General features: G+C 46.1%; 1 protein-coding gene across 9 annotated transcripts; it reads left to right on the plus strand.

Moving 5' to 3' along the window:
- The first annotated feature begins 918 nt into the window (after positions 1-918).
- Plcd4 (phospholipase C delta 4) lies at positions 919-24,366 on the plus strand. 9 transcript variants are annotated; one of them, XM_085698268.2, is made up of 18 exons: positions 930-1,400; positions 4,439-4,533; positions 4,668-4,826; positions 5,908-6,136; positions 7,542-7,671; positions 9,050-9,281; positions 13,924-14,125; positions 15,750-15,894; positions 16,778-16,930; positions 18,920-19,111; positions 20,389-20,484; positions 20,609-20,765; positions 21,298-21,414; positions 21,930-22,102; positions 22,712-22,847; positions 23,287-23,436; positions 23,515-23,625; positions 24,139-24,366. In XM_085698268.2, exons 2-17 carry the CDS (start codon positions 4,512-4,514, stop codon positions 23,622-23,624), a joined length of 2,403 nt encoding a protein of 800 aa, XP_085554394.2. In that variant the 5' UTR covers positions 930-1,400; positions 4,439-4,511; the 3' UTR covers position 23,625; positions 24,139-24,366. The 9 variants fall into 9 exon arrangements, 8 of the variants coding, with proteins under 8 accessions (XP_085554388.2, XP_048314978.3, XP_048314975.3 ...); XM_085698262.2 differs by having other exon boundaries at positions 922-1,400; positions 18,923-19,111; positions 23,287-23,625; XM_048459021.3 differs by having other exon boundaries at positions 925-1,400; positions 4,478-4,533; positions 23,287-23,625.
- Positions 24,367-24,612: the final 246 nt, after the last annotated feature.

Below are 24,612 nucleotides of genomic sequence, written 5' to 3' on the forward strand. Positions count from 1 at the left end.
ATGTTTTTAACAGTGATTTTTAAGTACAAAATAGAAAGGTGCTCAGTAAGAAAAATACCTGGGCCGGGCGGTGGTGGTGCACACCTTTAATCCCAGGCAGATCTCTGTGAGTTCGAGGCCAGCCTGGTCTACAAAGTGTCTTCCAGGGCAGCCAGGGCTGTTACACAGAGAAACCCTATCTCAAAAAACAAAACAAAACAAAAAACAAAACAAACAAACAAAAAATATAGGCGCATGGGTGTGGGCTTCCCTAATACCTTACTTTATTTCTATACCTTTGTTACGCATGGCCAGGCATGGTGGCTTTTGTCCTTAATCCTAACACTCAGGCCAGTGAGGCAGGAGGTTGTGAGTTCAAGGCCAGCTTGGCTAAATAGCAAGACTCCCATCTCAAAAATAAATAAATACCCTAGCATTGAATAAATGATTACAAAAGGAAAGAGGGGCCTGAGGATGTAGTTCAGTCAGCACAGTGCTTGCACAGTATCTGAGAAGACCTGGGTTTCATCTTCGCTACCCCTTAAACCGGACATAGTGGTCCACACATGAATCTCGGCACTCAAAAGGTGGGAGCAGGAGGATCTAGAGTCCAAGGTCATCCCCAGCTACACCCAAATTCAAGTACATATTAAGTTCAAGGTTAGTTTGTGCCAAAAAAAAAAAGCCTTCCCCCAATAAAACAAAATAACCACCCATCAATCATATAAACGATCTGATCTGTGTAACAAGTGCATAGAAACTGTCCTTCAAACTGATCTCTTCCCTTCTCCCCGCCTTGCCCTGTTCCTGTATCTTTACACGCTTAGACTGATTGCCCTGCAAGACAGGATGCAGAAACACAGGAGCAAGCTGGCAGAAAGAGGCGCTGTGGAAAGCAGCCAGAGGAAATGAGGGCAAAGACAGTGGTATTCCACACAGACGCTGACCAGAATGAAAAGCCGTGATTCACAAAGCTGCAATAGACAGCCTTGGGTTTCTCTTTGAGAGCAATTGCGGGATTGGGGTCAGTCAGTAAGGGGTACCGGTAGAGAGGCAACAAGATAAAAGACAGCCAGGCGCCTTCTCCCTGGAGATGTGTTGCCTGTCAACCTCAATCCATTCCCTTAATACTTCTTTGCCACCCCACCCCCACAACTCCTCACGTTGACCAGTGTCCTGGGCCTTTAAGAGTTAGATAGGCTGGACTGAGGAAAGCGCTCCCACCTCTCCCCACTCCTCCTCCTTGGCTGTAACTCTGCCAGTCAGGGCAGCAAACTGCAGTTGAAGACTGCAGTCAAGGTGGAAGCAGTCAAGTGCAAAGGAGAAGAGGAGCCAGGCTGAGCCTTCCCGGTCTCCGTGGAAAGCACTGCAGAGCTCCGGAGGCATTGCTCGAAGACAGGATCGCTACAATCTTACCCGCGGTAAGGGCCCTGGAGCTCTAACCAACCTCTATCCACGCCTGCCTGAGTCCTAACTCAGCGCTACAGGTGCATACCCATCTTGATTAGGTTAAACTAGGCTCCTTCTTTCACCCTGAGGCTCCACCAGGCTCTCTCCCTCCCCCTGGTTCCCTTCTATTTATCCTCTGACTCAGTTTTGTTTGTTTGCTCTGGTTTCTCGAGACAGGGTTTCTCTGGGTAGCCCTGACTGTCCTAGAACTCATTCTGTAGACCAGGCTGAATTTAAAGATCCACCTGCCTCTATTTCCCAAATGCTGGGGTTAAAGGCATGTGCTGCTACCACCGCCAGGCTTAAACAGTTTTATTTCTGGCTGTATCAGTTACTTTTTTTTTGTTTGTTTGTTTTTGGTTTTTGGTTTTTTGAAACAGGGTTTCTCTGTAGTTTTGGAGCCTGTAGACCTGGCTGGTCTTGAACTCACAGCTATCCTCCTGCCTCTGCCTCCCGAGTGCTAGGATTAAAGGCATGCACCACCACCACCCGGCTTCAACAACCCTTTTATAGAGAAAACTCTTATCTGTCCAGGGCCATGAGTGCTGACGCTAGCCACTTCTCAGAGGTAAAACCACCGCAATAGGAGAAGAGGCAGAATAAGAGTAGCTACTCATCAATAAAGATGTATTAATAGACTGTTGAGGGTTATCAAATAAGGACTGTCCAAAACCCACAAGACATCAGAACTCCTGGCAGTAGGGAGACAATTTTAAGACATCCTTGGAAAGAGCCAGGATTTGAGTTCTGTGCTTTGTTCCTTGCCTGCTTAATGAGCCAGGGCAAGTTCTTGGTACGCCAGCCTGCTGTGTGCTATGGGACTTCAGACCGCAGACAGCTTCTGGATCTGTAATGGGGGAACTTAGGGCTTCCCAGACTTGCCTTTGTACCAGGAGTGCTTGTTAAGATGCCCACTAAATATCCTCACACCTTATCCTTGGAAATTTTGATCTGACAAATTCTAAGAGACTCTTAGAAGGGAGGAACTAGATAAAATAGTTCTCTTACTTCCTGCCCCTCAGAAAGACATTTGAGATACCCTGAATGTTACTGTAATGTTATTGGCATATATGTTGACACTTCTGAACCCCATCTGTAGGTGATACAACATTGCCTGGAGGGAGAGGATCAAATATTGCTTGCTCTGTAATACTGGGCCACTAGTACTAGGAAAGTTTGTGTCTTTATTACAGAAGTTATTATCTGTATCTTCAAAGATTCCAAATAGACGTATATGTGTTACTGTCTCTACTCTCTCTCTGAACACAGGCTGCCCTTAAACTTCCTATGTAGCCAAGGATAACCTTGAACACCCGATTCTTCCACTTCTAACCTCCCAAGTGTTAAGATTCCCATCGTGTCTAGCTGGCCCAATCCCTCTTACTTTGAGATTTTACCCTCTGTGTCCTTACTGGTGGCCCCTCTCCCAAACCCCTTGTTTCTTCTCACCCCACTGCACCTGCATCCATTGTAACCATCCTCCCTTTCAGACACCAGCGGAGACACCAAGCCCTAGAACATTTAGGTTCTAACACATTCTTTGGGTACTTTGTTTAGTCAGTCTCCTAGGATACAGGGAAAAGTGAGACTGAGAGGAGGGGCATGTTACTGAGTGTCCAGACCAACGTGTTCTCTCTCCTGGACTCTAGATGCAAAATCCGTAAAGGAGTTGAGAATCGGAGCTATTGGGAATTAGTGGAGATAAAGGAGGAGAATGGCAGGAAAAGGTGATGGGGAAAAGGATGAGGAGAAGGACAAGAAGAGAACACAGAAAGCATGACTTGAGTGCACAGAGAGGATTGTGAGAGAGAAAAGAGTGAGCTAGGAAGAAAGGAAAAGAAAGAGGTCAGGCATGAAGTCAAGAAAATGGGAAGAAAAGGAACTTGTTTGGTGGGATGTAGGGGACCCAGAAGATGATAGAGAGGAGAGAGAGATCACCAGCGTCCCTCACTGATTCCTGGCCTTCCTTCAACCTGCCTTCTGGAGGAGGCTCTTTCTAAGGGAGGCGTTGGTGAGCTCTGCACTGGTCATAGACAGACCTGCTTTCTACTGCAGTTGTACTGACTCTGGCAGGACAGCCAATCTTCCTGGCCTCCAGTCTCCTCCATGAAACTCAGGTCTCACATGCTGTGGCTCCCTGAGGTGCTGCTGGCATTCTCTTGACCATATATCACATAGCTACATGTTAAAACCATCGCTCTGGAATGGTTGGATGGGGGAAAATGGCAAAGTGGTTTTCCAAGGCTGGTTTGGGAAACTGTTCTGGCTCCTGGGCTCTGTTCTCAGGCTTCCCATGTTCCAGGACATGTAAGGCTCCTGGACACAGGAACAGAGAAGGTAATTCTGTCTTCTTCAAAGCCCAAGGCCCACAAGGTGGAAGCCAACATTTATAGGAAGGACTGACTGTCTTTTAGGTGATGCTGGGCATGGTGATTCCCATCTGTGACCCCAGCACTCCGTAGGTGGGAACAAGATGATCAGGAATTCAAGACCTGTCTTTGGCTACATGAGACTCTGCTCAAAGAAAGAATGAATAAAAGAGTTTGCCTTAGCTCTTTAGGAATTTGACACAATATAGATGAGAATGTAGACAGGGATCCAGGAAGGAAAAAGCTGGGATAATCCTACCTGAAGGAGAGACAGCTAGGGTGTGGACAGATTCAAGGTTCTGATAACTGTTGGCTACAGGATGGCAGACCATAATAATAAAAACACGGGGGATGAGCAAGATGTGGAGTAACACTACCTATTGAGTGTAGGTAGCAAGAGAGTGGTTTGGAACATGTCTTGCTTTAGCCCTCTCTGGAGATAGCTATGGGAACTAGCTAACAAAGATAGGACTGTGTATCTTAAATTCTAATCTGTGCATGAATTGAGACAGGTTTCTTCACCTAGCTAAGCCTCAGAGTCAGCAAATGCAGAAGTACAGATAGCTACAGACTAGATGAAGTACCTGATACATGCCACTAAGGAAACCCTGAGTTCCTTCTTTTGTTCTTTTAATCTCTAGGACTCACCCAAAGCCCTTGGCTCCTCCTTGTTCCTTTAGGTGACTTTGGCACCAGCTGGTGGAGCAGTGGGTGATGGCATCTCAGATTCAAGACCGTGAGTACCCCTGCAGGAGGGTAGGTCTTGGGGGGAAACCTGGGGAATGAAGGAGGTTCGGTGCTGCTTACAGAGCTGCTCGGGGCCCTCCAGCCTCTCCGCTGGCTAACTGAGCCCTGCTTTTCCTGGCTCAGGACTGACCACTGACCAGGACCTGCTGCTGATGCAAGAAGGCACGATGATGCGCAAGGTGAGGACCAAATTCTGGAAGAAGCTAAGATTCTTCAGACTTCAGAATGACGGCATGACAGTCTGGCATGCACGGCAAGCCGATGGCGAAGCCAAGCCCACTTGTGAGTGACCTTAATAGCTGTGTGTGGGCATATGGGCGGAAAGGTCTCGGAGGAATCCAGAAGTCTGAGGGCAGGGGGAGGACCAGGATCCTGTGATAGTGGTCTCTTGTGCAGGCCTGCTTGTGTGGCTCTATACAAGATGACAAACAAGCCTATAATGAGGATTAAATTAGTTATTACACATAGAAGGCTTAGAAGAGCCCTGGCATGTGATAAATCTCTATAAATAATAGGTTATTTATTAGGGTCATGACTGTGATCACACTATCTAGATTAAAACCCTGGCTCTGCCACTTTCTTGGTGAGTAGCTTTGGACAAATTTCTTATTTGGACTCATCTACAAAATGAGGGTTAACCTGCACCTACCTGTAAATTATAGAGACTCGATGAGCTAATTACGAAACATCTAACATGAGATCTGAAACCTGGGCAAAGTTCATAAATGTCAGCCACTTCGGTATTTCAGAGCATAGAGCGCACCCTAATAGGCCATCCTGTTGACCAACTCTTATACCCGTAAACACTTGATCGCAGAATAAGCAGTCTGTTTAGAGACATATCAATAGTCACGAACCACACCACCCGAGCTGAGGTAAGGAATGGAGGAATTTCTCCGGCTCCCTTCTATGTACCTTTAAAGAAGAAACCTTCAAACCGGAAACATAGGCATCCGCTATACTCTTTGATGTAGCTATTCTACAGATATATTTGTCCTCCTCACTAGTTCTTCCGTGGGAGCCACTGAGACCTGCGGTGAATGGGGACCACCCACTGTTTAAGATGTGGACACTGAGAGGTTAAGTTTGGGTCTTCACACTTCCATCTGGTGACTGGGAGTCAGGTCTTGCCGGGTCTAGCTGAACCTCTTTGCTGTGCTGATTAAGAAAATGCTGACTCATGCCAACTCCTGAACCACTGGGTCTCCAGCACCCTGTCCACACGTCCCTGGGATGCAGCCCTCAGAAGCTCAGGTTTCTCCTCTCTATGTCTTCATAGAGAAAGGGGTTCTGGTCATTCCTCATCCTCTGCTATCTGTCAAGCTCCTTTCCTTAGGGCTCCCACCTGTTTCTTCTCCGACAGTTTCAATCTCTGATGTGGAGACAATACGTAAGGGCCATGATTCCGAATTGCTGCGCAATCTAATAGAAGAGTTCCCCCTGGAGCAAGGCTTCACCATTGTCTTTCATGGTCGCCGCCCCAACCTGGACCTAGTAGCCGACAGTGCTGAAGAGGCCCAGATTTGGATGCGAGGACTCCAGCTGTTGGTGGATCTTGTTGCCAGCATGGACCACCAGGAGCAACTGGACCAGTATCAGCCAGATGGAGTTAGGGTGTGGACAGAAGTTCCTGAAGGGGCCAGATGCTACAGACCCGGGGAAGATGGGGAGGGGTGCAGAGATAGGAAAGCCAGGGGATCCAGATGGTGTGGAGAGGAACAGAGGCCGGAGTAGAGCTGATGATTCTGAAAGAGAAATGAGTGGTTGCCAGTCAGAGTCTGAGAATAAGAGTTCGAGTCCAGGCTAGGAGGGAGGGCCAGCAAGAGGAGGAAAAGGAGCAAGCAAGGTGCTGCTCCTGTGAACTGAACAGATACCCCAGTGGTGTTCACTACCCAGGTGTGGAAAGCAACTCCCAGAGAGTACCATAGTGCAGGCTCCCTAAGATTCCTAGACTGAAGCCAGTGAGGTGACTCAGTCAGTGAAAGGTGCTTTTCCCCAACCCTGACGGCCTGAATCCAATCCTGGAGCCCACGTAGTGGGAGGACTGACTTCCAGTCCTCTAATACCCATGACCTCAACATACAGTAGCTTAAGGACCCACCCTCCAATAAATGGAAAAGCAGTTCCTAGATTGTCCAGAACTTCATGTAAATATTCACTCGGCACCAATTAGCCAGGCTAGCCACCATTATGCTTAGTTTTAGGAACATCAAGATTAATGAGACCACATTTATTACTTTACTTAGTGGAGAGAATCAATTCGTGTAAATAATTTAAGTACCAAATTAGAGGAATACTTGACTCTACGTAAGAGTGTTCTGAGAAAGTGCCAGGGGAGAAGTAGCATGTGAGTTGAGTCCTTAAAATTTGGACTGGACATGTAGCTCTGTTGGAAGAGTGCTTGCCGAGCATGCAAGAAGCGCTGGGATCAATCCCAACACCGAATACCCTAAGATAGTAACTGGTGCCAGTAATTCCAATACCCAGGAGGTAGAAGCAGAAGAATCAGAAGGTCAAAGTCATCCTTGGCTATATGTGACCCTGTCAAAGAAAGAAAGAAAAGCGGCATAATTCAAACCTGAAGAAAGAGGAAGGAAAGGCACTCCTGTCTGAGAGGATAGCATAGGTGAAGGTTCAGAGAGCAAACTGAAGGAAGCAGGTGGGGGATGGTGTTGCTGAGACTGGCAGAAGTACAAATGCAGATACCCAGAGAAGGCTGGGCTGGACTGGGCTGGGCCAGATCAGGTCACAAGGGTCAGGGTCACTTCTCTGTCAGAATTTAGGTTTCTTTCTATAGACCACAGGGAGGTGAGTCCCTGCAGGCACCTGAGCCCTACAATGACGAGATAGATTTATGCTGGGGAGGGATTATTCTAGGAGTCATGTAGGGGATGGATTGGCTTGGGAGGGAGACTAGCAGCAAGGACAGGAGAGGTGTCAGTGGCTAAGCACACACAGCACGGCACACGCAGGACTTTTGCCTTGACTCAGAGCTGGATGGGTGAGAGAGTGGTTCCAACGAGGGGACAGAAACCAGGACGGCAGGATGAGTTTCAGTGAAGCCCAGCGGCTGCTGCTCCTGATGAACGTGGAAATGGACCAGGACTATGCCCTCAGTCTTTTTCAGGTACGTTTGCTGAGGGGGATTTGCAGGAGACAGCCAGACCATGTTTTCCCTTGGTCAGAAAGCCCCTGACCCTGCTCAGCAGCCAGCATTCATTGTTGAATCTTTACTGTATACTCTATTACCGTAATAAGCTCAGTGGGACTGGTGTGGGAAATGATGCTGGCCCCTCTGTCTTGTTGGGAGGATGAGTCATAATCCCTCCGAAAAGAAAATAAACCTATTGGGCACTGGTGGCACACGCCTTTACTCCCAGCACTCGCAGGCAGCCTGGTCTACAGAGCAAGTTCCAGGGTAGACAGGACTATTACCAGAGAAACCCTGTCTTAAAAAAACAAAAACAACAAAAAACAAACAAATAACCAAAAAATGCAAAACTAAACAACAAAACCAGTGTGTTATTGGAGTCGAGTGGTGGCGCACGCCTTTAAACCCACCACTTGGGAGACAGAGGCAGGTGGAGCTCTAAATTCAAAACCAGCCTGGTCTACAGAGAGTTCCGGGACAGCCAGGGCTACATAGAGAGGCCCTGTCTCAACCATACAAAACAAAACAAAAACCCCAATATATTATTATTGGACTTCCTATCCATAAGCAGAGTGTCACAGGTGCCCACTACAAAATTCCATCTGCAAGCCAGGAAGTGGTGGCGCACACCTTTAATCCCAGCACTTGGGAAGCAGGGACAGGCAGATTTCTGTGAGTTCAAGGCCAGCCTGGTCTACAGAGCTTCCTGGAACTCTGACTCCTTAGCTACTGGGAAACCCTGTCTTGAAAAACAAGCAAATAAAGCAAACCAAAAAAATTCCATCTGCAATGTGACTAAAGAGGAGATGATAGATTGTGACTAGGTGTTGCTGATTGCTTGTTTTGAGTCAGGGTCAAATATAGCCCAAACTGACCTGAAACTCACTCTCAAACTCCTGATCCTAAATTGGGATTAAAGGCATGTACCATTGCTCCCAGTTCTTTTCTAACCATTCGAGGACCTTTGAGAGATATAACCTTTCTGGTTAAAAATTTCTCCTCCAGCAAATTATAGGGCTAAAACTTTGTCTTTTATTTCCTAGTGTGACTTGTATGAAATGTCAGGAGTTTGTGAGATTTTTATAAACACATGCTAAGATGCCCCATTTACAGGCCTGGTAGTAAAGTGCTTGCCATGTAAGAACAGGACTCATGGTCTACCCTGGCATCTGTGTAAAAAGGTCAGGCATGGTGTCTGTGTCAGGGAGTACACCGAGAGAGAGAGAGAGAGAGAGAGAGAGAGAGAGAGAGAGAGAGAAAGAGAGATTCCTGAAACTTGTTGGCCATAACCCTACAGGACAAAGGAGCATACCATTTCCCAGTGTTTATCTATTCCCTGTTAAATCTCTTACAGACAGCAAATGTGTCCCAGTCTGATACTCTAGATGGAGAAGAATTTGTTCAGTTCTATAAGGCACTGACTAAGCGTACTGAGGTTGAGCAACTATTTGAGAACTTTTCATCAGATGGACAGAAGCTGACCCTGCTGGAATTTGTGGATTTCCTTAGAGAGGAACAGAAAGAAAAAGACCACGCCCCCGACCTTGCTCTGGAATTCATTGACCGCTATGAACCTTCAGAGAATGGTAAGGACACCTGGGTGCATAGATGCTGGATATAGAGAAGGCGGGAGGGGGGGGGCTTAAACAAAGAAAGACCCAGAGACAGAGTCTTCTCCTAATGTAGGGAAGGTTGAGTCTACCCCTCTTCTGGCCTCCTTTCCAATCATCTCACTGGACCACTCTCCTGGAGAGCAGCCATTCCCTGTCAGATAAGACAGAAACAGATTTTCATCTCCGAGGAGGAGATGCTCACATTCCACATCCTTTTGCTTTTGGAGAATTCCCCACCACACTAACTTTGCCCTCAGTGGGGGAAGAAAACATGGCTGCCTCACTCTCGCCTCCTCCCATGCAGTGAGTCTTTTGCCCCATGTTTCCTGGCTGCTGTGCTTTTAAGTGTTAGCTTCCTGATTATTCCAGGAAGTTCTCTAAGGTCATCTTGCTCACGTCCTTAAGCTCCTGAATCAGGAATCTAGTCAGCCTAGGCCTGGGGCAGTGATGAGGCCAAGTATCCTGCTCTTGGCAGGTACAGCTAAAACACCCTCTCTCTACCATTAAGCTCTCCTCTCCTTTGCTCTTAGTGAACTCACTTCCCCGCCCCCACTCTCATCCGCACGTGACAAGTTTATATCAATAGTAAAATATCCTCAAAGCACATTGACACTCTTACTTAGTTCAGTCCTCACTGCAGCTTTGTAAAATGGAAAATGGGATTTCACTGAGCAACCCACAATGTGCCAGCATCTCTGCACTCTTGGCTTGTCCTAGCCTTCTGATAAAATAGACTCTATTATTAAGTCAGTTTTAGAAATAGTAAAACAGAGATTTTCAAATCTTCAAAGAATCAAATGGGGAGCTGGAGAGGTGACTCCACAGGGGAGAGTGCAGGCTGTGCAGGCCTGAGGACCGAGTTCAGACCCTAGCACCCATGTGAAAGGCCAGGCATGGCTATAGGTGTGGCTGTAACCTCAAGAGCAGCGGGCTGAGGGCAGAGATGCAGTCGCCAGGGTTTGCTGGCTGTCAGCCTAGTTTCAGCTTCAGTGAGAGACCCTGTCTCAATGGTAGAGGGACTCTGGACACCACACACACACTTGTACACATACGCACTTATACTACACTCATACACAAACACAATAAAATGCAAATAAAAGAGATTAAACAACTTTCCGAAAGCCAGCAGCTAGTGAGAGTGGAACTGGAATCCAGACCCAGATCATCCTCCAAGTAGTGTCTCTCATGAGAATAAAGACTAGGATGATCGGGGTGGCCAAGGGACCAGGATTTATGGGCCTCAGCTTTCACTCCCACTTGTTCATTCGTTCATTGGTTCGTTCGTTCATTCATTCATTCACCACTTTAGCGAATTCTTTTATTTATTTATGTATTTATTTGATTTATTTATTGAGACAGGGTTTCACTGTGTAGCCCTGGCTGCCCTGGGACTTGCTCTGTAGACCAGGCTAGCCTTGAACTCAGAGATCTACCTGCCTCTGCTTCTCTGAGTGCTGGGATTAAAGCCATGTGCCACCACCACCCAGTGAGAAATTCTTATTGACTATAATATGTCAAGACCTAGGCCAAGCACCATAGAGACAATGATGCCTAGACCAGACAGGAACACTGCCCTCGTGCAACTCAGAGTCAAACAGTGTGTTAGAGTATCAGTGATTTATGGGTGTACTCAGAGAAGAATAGGAACTCTAAGGCAAAATTTTTTGCTCTAAACAAAAATATTTGCCTCCCCTCAAAAAACTCTAAACAAAATCTTTTCTTAAATTTGAAATAGGATTTCAAGCTGGGTGTGATGGCACATGTCTTTAATCTCAGCACTTTGGAGGCAGAGGCTGGTGAATCTCTGAGTTCAAGGCCAGCATGGTCTATAGAGTAAGTTCCAGGACAGCCAGGACTACACAGTGAAACCCTGTCTTCTAAAAACAAAACAAAACAAACAAAAGCAAGTGTGTACAATCATGCTGGCCAGGAAATAAGACTGAAGAAGTCTGAAGAAAAAAATAGCGCTTTCGTTTCAGAGCGGGATCAATGACACCAATTACATCTGTCATGACTTGAGTGTGTCCCCTAACACACATGTGCTAAGAACTGAATTCTCAACAGTGCATCATCATGTCGAGAAGTGGGGCCTTCAGTTGAAACTTCCTCCCCAAATTCCTGCCATTCTTCACTCTATAATTTGTCAAACCTAGATCTAGGAAGCTGGTAATGAACACTGGGGTTCCTGCCAACCAAGCCTCTCTGCAGCTAAGTTATACTCAGTGAGCTTCACAGGCCAGCAGTCCAAGGCATGACCCTGGCATCTGACTACTTGGGTTCAGATTTCAGATCCTTCACTTAAAATAGCCATGTGACTTAGGGCAAGCTGTCTAACTTGCCGAAGTAGCTGTATTGCAATACTGACCTACTGTGTTAGTTAGCTGCAATACATAATGTCCTTGTGTGGAGCAAGTGCCCAATAACTACTAGTCACTGTTGTTACTGTGTGAAGTCCATACTAAGAAAAGTGAGGTGCATTGAAGGAATCAAAGGGCCATGTCCTCAGCAAGAGTATAGTCTAAGGAGAAGTTGACATGTCCCCCTAAATACCACAGGTCACAGCACTGGGCATATAGCTGCATAGCTCAAGGAAGAAAGCATGGACACTTTGGCCAGATTGCTGATAACTTTTCTAGGTATATACTTAGGCCTTAGAATGGAATTCTGTACTTTTATGGTAACTGTGAACTCCAAGGACTATGCATATTTAAATGGGTCAAAATCAACTAAAATTATAAAATTACTGTCTCAGGCACACAAGCCATATTTCAAGTGTTCATAGATACATGTATCTAGGGCTGCTGTGTCCGACAAGACAGAGTAGAGCATTCTCATGGTTGTGGACCGTGTATCTAGGGCCGCTGTGTCCGACAAGGCAGAGTAGAGCATTCTCATGGTTGTGGACCATTGTGTTGGATAACACTGAACTAGAATGTTTGATCTGTTAGGTTTTTCTACTTTTTATTTTTTTTTAGATTTTTGAGAAAGGGTTTCTCTGTAGTTTTGGAGCCTGTCCTGGAACTAGTTCTTGACCATGCTGGCCTGAAACTCACAAAGATCTGCCTGCCTCTGTCTCCCAAATGCTGGGATTAAAGGTGTGCGCCATCACCGCCTGGTGGTCTGTTAGTTTTTTAAGACATGACTTTATGATGTGGCCAAGGCTTTGAACCCAAAGTCAATATCCCATGGCCTCTGCCTCATAAGTGATGTGATTATAGGTATGTGCCACCAGGTCCTGACAAAATATTTTTTATTGATATAAATAGAGACAATTTATTTAAAAAAGAAAATCACTCAGAAAAATTAAGGTGGAGACTGACAAGGTGCTTGCTGCCAAATCTGATGACCTGAGTTAGAGCCCGGGGACCCACATGGTGAAAGAAGAGAAGCGATGCTTACAAATTGTCCTCTGACTTTCACAACTGTGCCATAGCAATGCACCCTTTACACATCATAGCAACGCACCCCTTACACACACATCACACACATCACAGCAATGCACCCTTACACACACATCACACACATCATAGCAATGCACCCTTAGACACACATCATAGCAGTGTACCCCTTACACACACATCATAGCAGTGTACCCCTTACACACACATCACAGCAGTGTACCCCTTACACACACATCATAGCAGTGTACCCCTTACACACACATCACAGCAGTGTACCCCTTACACACACATCATAGCAGTGTACCCCTTACACACACATCACAGCAATGCACCCTTACACACACATCACACACATCACAGCAATGCACCCTTACACACACATCACACACATCATAGCAATGCACCCTTACACACACATCATAGCAGTGTACCCCTTACACACACATCACACACATGCACAAAGAAAGTAATAAATGTAAAGAGAGAGAGAGCACGAGAGCATGCAGGTGGGGGCAGGAGAGCATGTGCCAGGCATTGTGGCACTCGCCTTTAAGCCGAAGCACATAAGAGAGGCAGAAGGATCTCTGTGTGGTTGGTTTTTGTTTTCTTCGTTTCCAAGACTGGATCTCACTATGTAACTCTGACTGTCCTGAAACTCATTATGTAGACCAGGCTGACCTAAAACTCAGAGATTCACCTACCTCTGCCTCCTGAGTGATGAAATGAAAGGTGTGTGCCATCACACCTGGATCTATCTGTGTTTGAAGCTAGCCTAGTCTACATAGAGAGTTTTAGGTCAGCTAGGGCTAGTTGGTGAGAACCTGATTTTAAAAAAGGAAAGGAAGAAAGAAAGAAAGAAAGAAAGAAAGAAAGAAAGAAAGAAAAAGAAAGGAAGGAAGGAAGGAAGAAAGAAAGAAAGGAAGGAAGGAAGAAAGAAAGAAAGAAAGAAAGAAAGAAAAAGAAAGGAAGGAAGGAAGAAAGAAAGAAAGAAAGGAAGAAAGAAAGAAAGAAATGAAGAAAGAAAGAAAGAAAAAGGCTAGATAGCTGGGAAAGGTCTGCTTTAAGGTACAACATGTGGCAAATTTGGAATCTGCAGACTGGGAATCAGCATCTAAGGGGTAGGACCCCAAGGAGGGGACCAGGGAAGAAGCTTATGGGTATGCCAGGCTCTCACTTAGAGTTTCTCCCTCTGTGGTCCACACTCCACACTCTAGGCAGATTGCGGCATGTGCTAAGCAAGGACGGCTTCCTCGGCTATCTCTGCTCCAAGGACGGGAACATCTTCAACCAAGACTGCCTCCCTGTCTACCAGGATATGACTCAGCCTCTGAGCCACTACTACATCAACTCCTCTCACAACACCTACCTACTGAGGGACCAGCTTTGTGGCCAGAGCAGCGTGGAAGGATACATCCGGTACAGTGGCAGTATGAGGGGTCCATCTCATGAGGTGGACTATCTGTGGGGAACTAAGGGGTGGATAACAGGGACTCTGAGATATACAGAGCTTTGGGACCTCAGCTCCCTGGGTACCTGAGAGACTCGGAGAACATCTTGGCTATAAGCAGAATGGTAATGAAATCCTACAGATAAACGGAATTCTTCTCTGTCACAGGCTAGGATATTCTGAGAATTCAGGGGTCCTAGTGTCTATTTTGAGCTAGTAAATGGAATTCTTTAAAGCAGTGATTCTCAGCCTCCCTAATGCTGCAGTCCTTTAATACAGCTCCTCATGTTATGGTGACCCCAACCATAAAATCATTTTCGTTGCCAGGTGGTAGCAGCATACGCTTTTAATCCCAGCACTTGGGAGGCAGAGGCAGGCGGATCTCTGTGAGTTTGAGGCTAGTCTGGCCTACAAAGCGAGTTCCAGAACATGCCCCAAAGCTACAAAGAAACCCTGTCTTGAAAAAGCAAAAACAAACAAACAAACAAACAAACAAACAAAAAACCAGTTATTTTTTTTGTTACTTCATAACTAACTTTGCTACTGCTATGAATCATAGTGTAAATATTTTTGGAGACAGAGGTTTGCCAAAGGGGTCGAGGCCCACAAGTTGAGAACCACTGCTTTCAAAGAAAGGCAGTGGGATGTAGAGTTAAAAAACATAAGCTTGGTGCTGGAGAGATGGCTCAGAGGTTGAGAGCACTGACTGCTCTTCCAGAGATCTTGAGTTCAATTCTGGCAACCACATGATGGCTTACAGCCATCTATAATGAGATCTGGTGCCCTCTTCTGGCGTGCAAGCACACATGCAGACAGAACACTCTATACATAAGAAATAAACTTAAAAAAAAAAACCTCATATAAAACAAAACAAAACAAAAAAAAAAACATAAGCTTCAGAATCAGTTCACTTTAGGTCAAATTCTAGCTCACTTGGTGTTCTGGGAGCTAACAAACCTCTGTATGTCTCTCTGCAAAATAGAGATGATAACAGTGCCCATTCTGTCAGGGTTTTTGTGAAAACCGAAGGGCACAATCTGTGAGTCAGTAGTTTATAAGTGGTAGTTGCCATTGTTGTGATTAATCAAGACAAGACTGAAAAGCCAAGGCAGTATTATAGCATTGGCAACTGAGTGACCAGGTAGCTTGAAGGATACAAGGACTTGTAGCTCAGCAAAGCATGTATGAGGCCCTGTGTTTAATCCTATTGGAGAGAGAGGTGCATGCCTACAATCCCAGCATAAACAAAGGTTGTAAATTCCAGCTGATTGGTAAAAGACCCCATTTCAAACATCAGTGGGGGTGGATTTTCTAGGCGTTTGAATGATCCAGGTGCTATATTGGGACATACATCCAGAACAGTGGAAATATTGGGAGGTAACGTGTAATGACTTGCTAGGGAGGATTATGAACTGGGGCTAGGTAGAGCTACAGTCATGGTGGCCTGAGATGTCTCCATGAAGATGTTACATAAAGTGGTCTGGATGGGCAAATGCTAGTGAGCACCGCTCTTTCCAGAGCAGCGAGAGCTGACTCCCTAGCTAGATCGCACCTTGACCTTTTCCTGCCTCTGGGGGCTTGGGGTTCTTGCAGAGCCTTGAAGCGGGGGTGCCGTTGTGTGGAGGTGGATGTATGGGATGGACCTGGAGGAGAGCCCATTGTTTACCATGGACATACCTTGACCTCTCGTATCCTGTTCAAAGATGTCGTGGCGACACTGGCACAATATGCCTTCCAGGTAGTAGCCTCAGGTTGGGAACAACACACACACACACACACACACACACACACACACACACACACACACACCACAAGAAGGTCTGAGGGAAATGTGACTGACTTGGTCTGGTGAGGGTGGAGAGGCAGGGAGACAGTGCAAATGGCATGATAGAGACAAAAGAAGGCTCTTTGTTTCTTTTTTTATTTTATTTTTTCAAGACAGAGTTTTACAGTGTAGACTTGGCTGTCCTTAAACTCACTCTGTGGACCAGGCTGGCCTCGAATTCATAGAGATCTGCCTGTTTCTGCCTCCAGAGTGTTGACATTAAAGTCATGTGCCACCACTACCCAGCCAATAAAAGGAGTTTGTTTTTTTTTTAAAAAAAAAAAAAGCTCTGAAGCATGAGACAAATAGTAAAGGATTACTATGACTCAGTGTTGGATATGTTACTAGTAATTAGTATCCATACAGATAATCAATCACTAGTAACTACTTCTAAAATTTTCTGTTACCTATATAGGGGAGGATGCATAGGGCAACAGACAGTGGTGAGTTGGGCTGGGGGACAATAGGGATCTAAAGATAAGAGGGTAATGTGAGCTCATAACTAGGGGAATAGCCTGTCATCCGCACTGAGACTGAAAACTCAAAAGGTCTCAGAAGGACTTGGACCAGATTTGGTATCGTTACAAGATTTGAGGTCTCATGAGTGACCCTTAGGTGTGGGCATGTCCCAAGCAGTGGACCTGAGAGCTATCAAGTTCTCACAGAGCCCTGTAATGGGGCTGGGGGAGTTTAGCAATCAGTATACTCATAAATGGGGGCTTAGGAACACAAGATTTGGAGTGGGGGCTTATAGGATCTTATAATTCTGAAGGCACCATGCCCTTCTCTCTGCCAGCTCTCAGACTACCCCCTCATCCTGTCTCTGGAGAACCACTGCACCTGGGAGCAGCAGAAGACCTTGGCACAACATCTGACTGAGATCCTGGGGGAGCAGCTGCTGAGTACCACCATAGATGGACTGCTGATGGATAAGCTGCCGTCTCCAGAGGTAGGGATGCTGTGGCCAGCCAGGCGCTACTGTGGCTTCACAGTCCCTCACTATGGCTCCTGCATTCCTCTTGTCCCCTTCTATCTTCAGAAGGGCTGTCTTGCTTTTTAAGATACCTATAGATATTTTGTTTTGTTTTGAAACAAGAATTCATGTAGCCAAGGCTGACTTTCAACTCCTGATCCTCCTTTCTTCACCTCCCAAGTACTTTGATTATAGGCATGCACTGACATGCCTAATTTCTGTGGTTCTGGGGATCAAGCCCAGGGCATTGTGCATGCTAGGCAATCACTGTACTAACTAAGCTCCATCCCTAGTTATTTGATAGTTTTTGATAGTTTATAATTTGTACAGACTTTACAAGCAATATTGAGCATGGAAATTCTCCCCCATTATGATCCCAAACACATTTTTTTAAAAAAATAAGTTATTTATTCTTATTTTTATATACATTGGTGTGCTTCCTGCAAATACGTCTGTGTGCAGAATCAGGTGCCCTGGAACAGGAGTTCCAGACAGCTGTGAGCTGCCATGTGGATGCAGGAATTGAGCCCAGGTCCTCTGGAAGAGCAGCCATTGCTCTTAACCACCGAGCCATCTCTCCAGCCCCCAAACACTTTCATGGCAGTATATATCAATAGATTTTTTAAGAGTATTACATTTATTTATTTGTTTGTTTATTTTGAGGTAGGAGGTGGTGATGGTGCATGTGCTATGGCAAAACATGAGTGTAGAGGCCAATCGGAGTCGGTTCTCTCCGTCTACCACAACCACTTCCTCCTCTTCATTATCTTTCTCTTCCTCCTTTCCCTCCTTGAGATGGGTTCTTATGAAGCCCTGCTGATCTCAGTCTTGTTATGTCGCCAAGGAGCCCTTTCCTTGAACCTCTGTTTCCCTGCCCCCACCTCCCAAGTACTCCTATTACAGGCATGTGCCACACACCCCATTTATGATATGCTGGAACTCAAACCCAGAGCTTTGTCCGTGACAGGGAAGCACTCTGCCAACCAAGTCACATCTTCAGCACCATTAATAGATTTTTTAAGCTTAATAAACATATATATGTACATATTCATATTAGAAAAACTGTGAATGATATTACTGCCCATATTTTCATATTTCATATCATAAGTATATTTTTATAAATATCTTTTCCTCTTTTTTGTTTTTTTGAAGCAGGGTTTCTTAGTATTGCCTGGCTGTCTTGGAACTCACTCTGTAGATCAAGCTCAGAGACCTACCTACTTCTTCTTCCCAAGTTCTAGGATTAAAAGAATGAGCGACTACTGCCCAGCTTTTTCTTTTTTCAAGACAGGGTCTCATGTAGCTGAGGCTGCCTTTGAACCCTTGATCCTCCTGCCTCTACCTCCTGAGTGCTGGGATGATGATGGGTGTGTACCACCACACCAGGTTTAGACACTATTTGAACCCAGGGCCTTGTGCATACTAGGAAAGCACTCTGCGCACTAAATTACATCTCCAGCCTCTTATCTTTTCCTCTGTTTCCACAAACCGTTCATAGTGAGATGGTTCATAATGGAAAACGTTGAAAAGAAGGGCTTCTTGTTGTTGCTCTGAGTTTTTTGAGTGCTGGGATTACAGCATACACTAGCATGCTTGGCATGTTTTAGCATATAGTCCTGGGTGCCTCCTTCAGAGTGCTGGAACTGCAGGCTTGAGGGTCTGCCTCCTGATTCTATGCTTTCTAAAGGTTCTTCCATGATAAGACCATTCAGAAAGCATTCTCTCTCTCCATATCCTCTATGCTTTGTATAGGTAATAACCTAAGGGGGTTTTCAGTGTGTGAAATGTGAGAGAGGACCTAGTGATTGTCTTTATGAGTTTGTTTGCGAATAAGTGTCTTTCCACCATATGTATGGAGGAATCAAACCCTCTGGGAAACTACTGACAGCTCACTCCCTTTGGCGTTTGACATGGGGAGGGGCTTGAGCAGACAAGTAGACAGGTCTCTTTATTTTTGTTCCCTAGCAGCTTCGCGGGAAGATCTTGGTGAAAGGAAAGAAGTTAAGCACAATTGAGGATATTGAGGATATTGATGAAGAGGAAGAACTGGAGAACAATCAGGAGTCAGAGCTGGATGCAGACCCCTACCCTGTGTTGGATGCTCTGCTTCAGTCTGAGTCCCAGGAACTGACCTCTCGGAGCAAGCACATTAAGAAGGTGAATCAGGACTAGTTCTTTGTAATGGCATTTGGTCTGCATGCATCACAAACCAAGGGCCAGCTTCTGAAGAGTCTAGAGCCAGGTAAGGTAGAGACCCAAGGAGAACAATGGTCTTTCCGCTCAATGAAAGAGGCCTAAAAGTACATCTGCAGCATCATTGTGTGTTATATCATCTACACATCATTATGTGTAGATGTGTAGATACATCGCCATCTACATAGCTATTGCTATGACTCTCCAACTTCTTGGATCATGAAATCTTAGACAAAGCTTCTTATTCAAAATGGATAAATGTAGAACCATTCTAGTTGAAGCCCTCACTTGGCTCTCTCTGGGGTCCAAGTGTCATGCGGTGGTTCAAGCCTGATGGGTAGGTAGGTGAGTTCAAGAAAGAAGACAAGGAAGGCAGGGGGAGATGAAGGACCTAAATGACTCTGGACACAACTCTGTTCTTCACAAAATCTTAAAGGCAAATCTGAAGGCCACTGGTTAGTCTCTCCCGCTCTATCTCTGACTCTGTGTGTATGTAGCTATTTTATTGGCTGAATAAGAAGTTACTGGACCATTGATAGCTGGGACCTCAGGCTCAGCTACAATGGGATAAGTTAGAGAACATGTTTTGGAAAGGATAGTTTGAGGAGGAGCTGGAAGTATCCAGATATGGGGAGGCCAAGTGAGGAAAGGTCCCATTGGTGGGACCTCTGAGATCCAGGTGTGAAGTCCATATTTCTTTCTCTTGTGCAATTGCATGGCTTACTCAGCTGACTTCTGACTTACCCTGTGCTGAGGCCGTGGTGTTTAAACCTGTTGTCATGTGTAGGGATGACAATGGGAATTAGGAGATAAATCCAAAGATAATGCTCTGGGCTCCTCACCTTACAGGTGTGGATTTTGGGACCACCTGCATACTTTGATATGATCTGACTGGATTTATGTACTATTTTTGTTTTTGAGGCAGTCTCGATGTGTATCCCTGAGTGACCTGAAACTCATTATCTAGACCAAGCTAGGCTCAAACTCATAGAGACCCACCTGCCTCTGTCTCTTGAGTGCTGGGATTAAAGGCATGCACCATCATGCAAGGATCATGCATACATTTTGACCAAAGGTTATTGTTCATTTATTTTTAAGAGAGGTAGGGTGACTGATGCCTCTCTGTTAAAAAATAATAAAGACTGGTTACCCAAGTAGCACAGAGAAGACTTTCCAAAGCCAGAGCTGAACTGATCCGAGCAGTATATGCAGACTGCCTTTATTCCCATCCTCATCCCCAGGTTGTGGCGTGTCCGGTGTCTTGTCTGCTTATCTGTGGTCACGTTTTGGCCCAGGCTCCTAGTACCACTCCTGAGTCCTATTTCTTGTCCGATCAGGTGAGGCAGGAGGGAGAATCCAGTGGGAGGCACTGGGCAGAGGCTTAGGTTGGATGGCCACCGGCTTCGTCTCTCCAGATCACGCCAGGCTCAATCCCATCTTCCTGTCCACTTTCTTTTCCAGGATTCCACGACCATCTTGTGCCCAGACCTGTCTGCCCTGGTTGTCTACTTAAGGACTGTCCCCTTCTGCAGCTTCACTCATTCCAAAGAAAATTATCATATCTATGATATGTCATCCTTCTCCGAGAGCAAGGCCAGGCACCTTGTCAAGGAGGCAGGTCAGGAGAGAAGCGGGACAGGTAGCTTCAGGTTTGGCAGGCTAGTCCCAAGAAACAGAACAAGGAAGCAACAGAGAGATAAAGGAGTTAAGAAACTGTTCAGATCAGGCAATGAGAAAGGTGGTTTTGTTTTAGAGATAGTCTCCCATAACCTAATCTGACGTCAAACTTGTTCTTTCATTGAGGATCACCTTGAACTTCTGATCCTCTTGTCTCTACTGCTCAAGTTCTAGGATTACCTTGTATACCATCATTTCCAGTTTGTGCGGTGCTGTGATACAAATCCAGGGCTTTATGCCTGTTAGGCAAGCACTTGACTAAGTTACATCCCTAACTCATGAAGGAAAAGATTTGTGAATAGTGGACACAAAGCTCTCAGGAGGGGAAAATTTGGGGGAGGTGGTTACCTTCCTAGAGCCAGCCTCAGATTTCAACAAGAGCAAAGTAAGCTGAAAGGGTCCTTGGGGTCAGGGAAGGGGAAGACTTACCTCAGAGACAGAACTTCCATCTCCTTCCCTGTACCTTTTTACAGGCAACGAGTTTGTACAGCACAACGCCAGGCAGTTATGTCGTGTGTATCCCAGTGCTTTGAGGACAGATTCCTCAAACTTTCACCCCCAGGAACTCTGGAATGCAGGCTGCCAGATGGGTGAGGAGATAGAAGGGACTGGGAGGGAGTGGAGGATCAGCTGATGGGAAGTAAATTCTCTAGTGGAAATGGGGCGGGGGGGGGATGTTTTAAAGGAGCGCTAGGGTAAGAAAGGTTGAGATAAATGGTGCTACCTACTGGAGTGTTTCCAGCAGGCACTGACTGAGAATCATACTCTGCTCTATAGCCTAAGCTGGTTTCAAACCTTGTCCTCCTTCCTCAGTCTTTCAAGTGTTACCCAGCTCCAGCAGGCATCCTGACTGTCCTCTTATTTCCCTGAAAGAGGGGCTAGAAGGCCAAGGAGAATATGTGTATGCATGTGTATGGGGTGGGGAGGGAAGGAGAGAGGAGAGAGTGGGGAAGGGGAGAAATGGTATGTAGCCCTGGCTGGCCTAGACCTTGCTGTGTAAATTAGGATGGTGTTATGGGAGTCCTCCTGCCTCTGCCTCCTGAGTCTACCTGTAGCATCACATCCAGTCCCCAAGGTGACTTTTTCTTTTTCTTGGGATTCTCAGTGGCAATGAATATGCAGACTGCAGGGAGTGCCATGGATATCTGTGATGGGTTCTTCCGCCAGAATGGTGGCTCTGGCTACGTGCTGAAGCCAGAATTCCTGTGTGATATCCAGAGTTCCTTTGATCCTGAGAGGCCCATTAGTCTTTATCAGGCCAAGGTCCTCTTAGTCCAGGTATGACAAAAACTGTTGGGAAGAACCTGGAATAGCTGGAATAGGAGTATGTGTGCCTATGACGGGGAGTTGTGCTGGCTCAAGTTGACAGGCATGTAATTGGTTAAAAATTCTTTGCTAGGAGTGATAGCACACACCTTTAATCCCAGGCCTTAGCTACACAGTGAGACAGACTCAAATAAATGAATAAATAGCCATATAAAATAATTTTTTTTTCAGATGAGGGAGGCTAGCCTGATTCAGTTGCAGACGTCAGAGTCAACTGCCTAGTTTTAAATCACTTTTAGTAGTGCAACATTAGGCAAGTTCTCTGTCACCTAAGTAAACTCACCTCCATCACAGGGCTGTGAGGACTACCTGTTGAAAGTGTTACAACCCTTGGTGCACACTCATGCTATAGAAGAGGCTGTTGTCATTGGTGTGCCTACTTTCAAGCCTCTTGACTCACTTAAAATCTCAGGTCGGAAATTAGAGAATATGCCATCTCTGAGGGGTTAGTTTTGCAAACTATGAAGCTATAATGCCAGTCCGGTTTTCCCAAGGGTGAGGCTGGGAGAGGGAAGGCTGGGCTGAGCAGGGTCTCATGAAGTTCCAGTGCCCTGGTTGCAGGTCATCAGTGGCCAACGACTCCCCAAAGTGGACAGCACCAAAGAGACGTCCGTGGTGGATCCACTGGTGAAGGTTGAGCTCTTTGGTGTTCCTGAAGACACAAGGCAGCAAGAAACCAGCTATGTGGAGAACAACGGTGAGACTGGGCATGGGACGTGTGGGACCAGACTGCCAATTCCTCTCCAGCCTGTCCTCCATTTGGTGCAGTCCAGGAAATCCTGGTCCTCCCTTCCAGGCTTGTGAATTAGGAAAAGTCTTTATGCTTTTAAAAAGATTTTTATTATGCCTATGTGTGTGCATGCCACCTGTGTGTGTCCACAGAGGCCAAAAGGGCATCAGATTCCCTGTACTGGGTTATAGGTAGCTGTGATCCATCAAATGTGGGTTCTGGGAACTGAACTCAGGTCCACTGGAAAAGGAGCAAGTGCTATTAACTACGGAGTCATTTTGTCTAGCCCCTGCTTCTGCGTGTTAACACCTGAGTCCTCAGTTGCAAAATACCGACTAGCAGTCTAGATTAAATGAGAATTCTGGGAAAGCAACTAAGTATGGCCTAATTCCTATCTCCACTTCAGGTTTTAATCCATACTGGGGGCAGACATTCTGTTTCCGGGTCCAAGTGCCTGAACTTGTTATACTGCGTTTTGTGGTAAAGGATTATAACTGGAAATCCCGGAATAACTTTATTGGTCAATACACCCTGCCCTGGACCTGCGTGAAACAAGGTGAGGCAATCCTTGAACTCCTGGCCAATATCCCAACTCTGGCTCCTTTCCTAACACAGCCCTTCTGCCCATTTCCAGGTTACCGACACATATCCTTGCTCTCCAGGGATGGCACTAGCCTCCACCCAGCTTCCATCTTTGTGTATATATGCATGAGGGAAGACTTGGAGGAGGAGGATGAATCCTGAGGTGGGTATTCCACAGCAAGAGTAGACAAACATCAAGGCACAAAATCGCCTCGCCCCCTTCCCCCCCTTTCCCCTAAGACAGGGTCTCACTATGTAGCTCTGGCTGTCCTATAACTCACTATGTAGACCAGGCTGGCCTCAAACTCAAGAGATCCATCTACCTCTGCCTCCAGAATGCTGAGATTAAAGACATGAGCTACTATCCCCAGTATACTTTGCCCTTCTTAAGCAAATCTAGGACTTTTTGTGTGCATTGGTGTTTTTGCCATAGGTGTCTGGTCCCGAGTTACGGACAGTTGTAAGCTGCCATTTGGGTGCTGGGATTTGAACCTAGGTCCTCTGAAAGAGCAGTCAATGCTCTTAACCATTGAGCCATCTCCCCAGCCACCTTTCATCTAGTCTTTCCTGCCCTTTACTGTTGTGCACTCTGTACTGGAATTCCCTCCTTATTCTTACCCTAGGCTTAGTCCCATCCTCAGATCTTCTGTTAATTTCTCCCATCATCTCTGACTAGAAACACAAGGAGGGACTCGAAGCAGAAAAATCTACAGAAACATTATCCCCTCCAACCTACAAGTCTCTCAAAATCCAGAGCCAACGAAAGGATCAATCAAGGATCAAGGCTCCCAAAGGTTGGGGAAGGATGCCTGACCCCAGAACTATGAGAACAATACATAGCCCTGAGTCCCCACTGGACTGCTGCTCCTTAGCTGGTCTAAATAGAGCTCCTCTGTCCAATCTGGCTCCTGTATGGTCTGTCATTGTTAGGCAAGAAGGGGATGTATGGGGTGGGGGTGGGGGCAGCATTTGGGTAATCAGGTGGATGTATGGTCTGTCACTGTCGGGCAAGAAGGGGAAGTGTGTGTGTGTGGCGGGGGGCGCGGAGGAGCATGTGGAGAAACAAGGTTTCCAAGGGCTCTCTTCCATGTGCTGCATAGGAAGGGCACAGGAGAGGCCTGGAAGGAGACAGGGCAAACCCTGATGACAA

The sequence above is a fragment of the Myodes glareolus genome, chromosome 1, assembly GCF_982192425.1.
Source record: "Myodes glareolus chromosome 1, mMyoGla1.1, whole genome shotgun sequence".
Lineage (NCBI taxonomy): Eukaryota > Metazoa > Chordata > Mammalia > Rodentia > Cricetidae > Myodes > Myodes glareolus.